The sequence below is a fragment of the Ciona intestinalis genome, chromosome 8, assembly GCF_000224145.3.
Source record: "Ciona intestinalis chromosome 8, KH, whole genome shotgun sequence".
Taxonomy (NCBI): Eukaryota; Metazoa; Chordata; class Ascidiacea; order Phlebobranchia; family Cionidae; genus Ciona; species Ciona intestinalis.
Genome location: NC_020173.2, coordinates 4,270,438 through 4,275,088, shown reverse-complemented (window position 1 = coordinate 4,275,088; position 4,651 = coordinate 4,270,438). Strand labels below are relative to the sequence as shown.

Sequence of the window (4,651 nt, the reverse complement as noted above, 5' to 3'; positions counted from 1 at the left end):
GCATCAATTAAAATTCATATAATCGCGATTCACCTGCATTTATACTACTCACGGTCACTGGCTTAAAACTATACCGGGAGTAAAAAAAATATTCGAAAACTTTACTTTTACATTTTGTATTCTGCTTTGTGCTAAAAATGTGCAGGGGGTTGTGCGCAGACGCGTGCCCTATTTAGAGAGAAAAAGCGAGTGTTTCTTTATCGACGACCGGGAGCAGACGCGTGCACTATTTAGAGAGAAAAAGCGAGTGTTTCTTTATCGACGACCGGGAGCAGACGCGTGCACTATTAAGAGAGAAAAAGCGAGTGTTTCTTTATCGACGATCGGGAGCAGATTCGGTCGCGAATGTGACGAAGTTTATCAAAGTGCGCGTGTGCCAGAGCCCATAGAACCGTATCCGAAATGATTAGCATTGCTATAAAGCATGACGATTAATTGAATTAAACTTATTTGTTGCAAATAGTCTTTAATTCTTATCTCACAAATTGCGCAAGTTCTTGCTAATCGTATCTATATTGTCTGTGAAAAAGTTCGGTTTTTGCCGAATCTTTACGCACGATTCGGCCAAAACCGAATCTTTGTCAAAATCGCTGATTCGGCCGAATAAATTCGGCAAACCGAAACTTCGGTACATCACTAGTAAAATTACATTTATTTTATTATTGCAAAATATTTTGTAACAATTTTAAATAAATTTTACATGAATTATACATCTTGCAACACTGCAATTCACGAAACTCGGGTCTTGTGCGGTCTCTCTGATCGTAAACCACGTGTTCGTTTGATCGGAAACCACGTGTTCTGTGCGATTTTGATTAACGGCTCCTTCCGACTAAAACCGAACTTGTTCGCGTGCGCCTTTTCTCCTTAATAACGTCATTAGCGCTCGGGCCCAGGCCATTATTAACTGTTAACAGAAGCATATTAATAAAACTATAACGATTTGCAAATTTTACATGTCTGGCTACAGGTGCAATATCATAAAACGAAATGTGAATTAGGTATTTAAATTCAACCGTATTCATGACGAGACCAGTCGTCAATACAACATTCACTCTGCCAACTTTCAATGCCAATGGCGATGCACCGCCTTATATCGGCACTCGGCCGGCGTTGATTGACTGGTTTTCAATTAATTTCTCGGCTTGTAGAAAACGCTAAAATAAAACGTTACCAATAGAAACGATGCTCGATTTGCACCGGTTATACAAACTCGGTTGTTTCACCACAGTAAATTAGGTTAAATAACGTCAACGAATATGCTGAACGGTCCTTTTCTCAGCTTACCAACGCAGCACCATGCGTCAAGATCAGTTTTATTATTGCTTTGGGATGTTTATCTATAACTGTTTGGCATGTGTAGCAATTGTGACGTTATCTCATACAATCGAATATCAAAATTTTTCGCCGTGTGTCACACGAGTAGATTTAACTCGATTACGATTTAATGATTTTTACTGAGGTATAGAAAGTTGGGTAGTATCACAAAAAGAAAAAAAGGAACGTAATTCTAACTTGTTTTTTTACATCCACGATGTAGCTAATAACGAACGCGTCAATGGACATTATGACGCAATTAACCACATATAAATTGTTGTTACGTCGCAAAATAAGCTTCGCCGTCGTAACCCAATAACAAGACAACGTACGTGGTAATTTAAAAATTTAAATAAGTTTGTAAAACGGGGTGGTTTTACAGTAGAAAGGGGGGAGGGGTTTGAGAAATTTTTTTTTGCTTTTTCGGCGCAAATTAGAACCCCCCTTTAAACACGGCTATTTGCGTCAGTGTATGAATCCCTACTATTTCGTAATAAACGTGTTGCTTGGCTGAGGAAAACATCGTAAATATAAAGCAGTTATACTTCTAGAACAAGTTTAGGTTGTTTATTACTGCCTGTTGCCATGTTTAATTGGCAAATTACATGTATTTACACGCAGCTATGAAAGTTTGTGTTGCGAATTCCCGCCGAAAAAAAATACGTATGCGCCGCACGTATACAATGACGTCATAGTTAGCGCGCAGGTGCGCTCGCATACCCCAGATATTTAAGAAATCGGCGCGCCTGAGTTTATTATTTGGCTTTTTTTTTCGGTTATGGAAGAGCATTCCAAGATAATATCATGTTTTAATTTAAACATGTTTAATTGAACCTGTTTTAATTTAAAGTATTTTATTATACTCAAGCTGTTTCACAACATACATCATTGCTTTCATGTAAAAAGTATTAAAAAGAAGAGCAGCCTAACACATTAACAATATTTATCATTTGAAATAGGTGTACTGGTTATTTGTATTCATTTTTTGTTTCGACTGTTTTTTTAAAGTATTTGACTATTTTTCAGACAATTGTGTTGAGCTTTGGAAATTGGAGAAAGCTCGATTGGCTGAAGAAGAAGATCAAGCAAATAGAGGGTTCGTTCTTAGACAAGAGTTTTCAAAAACTGGTATTTCTAAAAAAGTTGAAAGACAGGTGTGTTGGGTGGAAAACTGTACGATGAAGTAATGTCGAATAGCAGACGAAACATTGGAAATATGCAGATAAACATTGTTAACTAAAGTATTCTTTAAATTAGATTGTTTTTAAGAGGGTAATTGTTTTTCTTTAGTTTAAATTTGCTCATAATACATGGCTACAAATAAAACCAGTTTTTTAGTAAAAAAAAACATTTTCTTAAAATTTAGCAAAAAGTTGAAGAACTGGAAGCCCAACTTGTAACTTTGAAAGAAAAAGAAGTTCTTCTTAAAACAACCAAGGAAGAAATTGAAGCGAAAGAAGCTGCTGCTTTGGAAGAACATAAACAGATGATGGAGGAAAAGAGAGCAAAGGAAGAACATGAGGAAAATATGAAGAGAGGAGCTTTGGCATTCTCGGAGTTAGATGCCGATAAAGATGCGGTGTAAGTCACAATTATGTAGATTTTTTATATAAAAATAAAATGATTTTTTTGGAAAAATAAATTGTTTTAAATGTGCAATTTTCTATTTATAAAATTATGTTTTGAAATGTGTATTTTCATTTTAATTTTGATTGTTGTTTAAAGTATCTACCGCCCACAAAATTGAATGTCCACTTGAAAACTAACATGTTGTATAAAGCCACCAAAAATGGTGCAAAATATGTGTTTTATTAAGTTTTATCATAACAATTAACAATACTTGATCACTGAAGTTAATATAATATCCTTATTGTACAGAGTAACTGGTGCTGAGTTGACGACACATAAAGAACTTGATCCAGAATTAAGTGATGAAACATTCACTGACACAGAAGCACAGGTAGGGTTAGGGGTTAGGGCGTTATTGGTGTTGATGTACATTTGTTCTGTTTATGTAACATAAGTAAAACAAGTATAATTTGTATCTATTGTGTTTTTTTATTTTGTAGTTATAGATATTTTAAAAGTCACATATATATTAAAAAAAGAGACTAAACATAAGTATCCAAAAATAAATCTCCAGAACAGTTTTTTAAAAATCTTTCTGATATGATTTACGCTTTTTAACCTGCCCCCCACATTTTTGTTCACGAAAACACTTTTTATCATTTCATAGCAGATGTCATCTTAATAAATGGTGCATGCTCTCTATTTCAGAGTCACAGTTCTTATTACATAATGTGCAATGTGCATGAACTGCATGAATGTATTTCATCCTCCTATATAATTGTTATTTGTTGGGCTATATACTTAAATATACATCCATTGTATTAAAATCAACAGCAAATACTCCAAGCTGACTCTGTTGATCTTGGCTTCTTCCTTACAAATGTTTGGCCAACAATTAATTCAACATTTCAAACAACAATTCCTCCAATTGTTGAACAACAAGAAGAAAAATCACAAGAACAAACACAAGAAGTAAGTTGTTGTTTTGGTTTTGTTATTGATGTTGTATTTTTCTGTTTTTGGATTATTGCTCTTGTTGTTTTTTGTCTGTTGTTGCTGAGTGTTGTTTGAATACTTATGATGTTTTTATTGGTAAATGTTGTTTTTTTTTTTTTTGTTGCTGCTGACTGTTTTTATTGTTGTTGTTTGTTGTTTGTTGTTCTTTATTGTTGTTAACCAATGTTGAAATATTTGTTGATCAGGAAGTTGTTGCGGAGGATATTGGAGAGGAGGAAGATGAGATTATGAGAGGAGAGGTGATAGATGAGCAGGAGGAGCACGAGGAAGAGGAGGAGAGTGAGGAAGATGAGTATTATGGGGAGGAGGATGAGGAGGAAAAAGATGTTGAGGTGATATATGATGAGGTTGAGTGGAAAGGTTAAATTTGTTCAGGGAAAATTTTAAGGCAATTTTTCGTCAATTTTATATTTTATTTACATGTTGTTCAGATTGCTTTGGTTTGAAAAAGAAATTTTAAGACTGATTTTTGGCAATTTTATATTTATTACTAAAATTTTTACGTCCTGTTCAGGTTGCCTTGATTATGATATATAAAACAATAAAACATATTTGTGTATGATCAAGTCCAGCGTCATGGCACAGTTGTTAGACTGCTCTTCCAGAAAATTAATCACCCGTAAAGTTTTACATGTTTGAGTTAGAGTATTCATAATAAATGTACTTCTATAATAAGTTAACTGTTACAGGTTTTTAAAACTTTCATACAAATAAGTCGTAAGAACTGTATCCGATCCATATGATACAA

General features: G+C 34.2%; 1 protein-coding gene across 2 annotated transcripts in view; it reads left to right on the top strand.

The window, feature by feature from the left end:
* The window catches only part of LOC100180203 (glucosidase 2 subunit beta), an 11,936-nt gene that overhangs the window by 3,955 nt on the left and 3,330 nt on the right, over positions 1–4,651 (top strand). The window contains exons 4-8 of one of the 2 annotated variants that reach the window (XM_018812789.2): positions 2,344–2,471; positions 2,684–2,898; positions 3,196–3,277; positions 3,721–3,858; positions 4,089–4,235. In XM_018812789.2, the coding sequence (XP_018668334.1) occupies positions 2,344–2,471; positions 2,684–2,898; positions 3,196–3,277; positions 3,721–3,858; positions 4,089–4,235 (710 nt within the window). The remainder of the gene's footprint in view (positions 1–2,343; positions 2,472–2,683; positions 2,899–3,195; positions 3,278–3,720; positions 3,859–4,088; positions 4,236–4,651) is intronic. The other variant, XM_026835566.1, reaches the window with a different exon arrangement.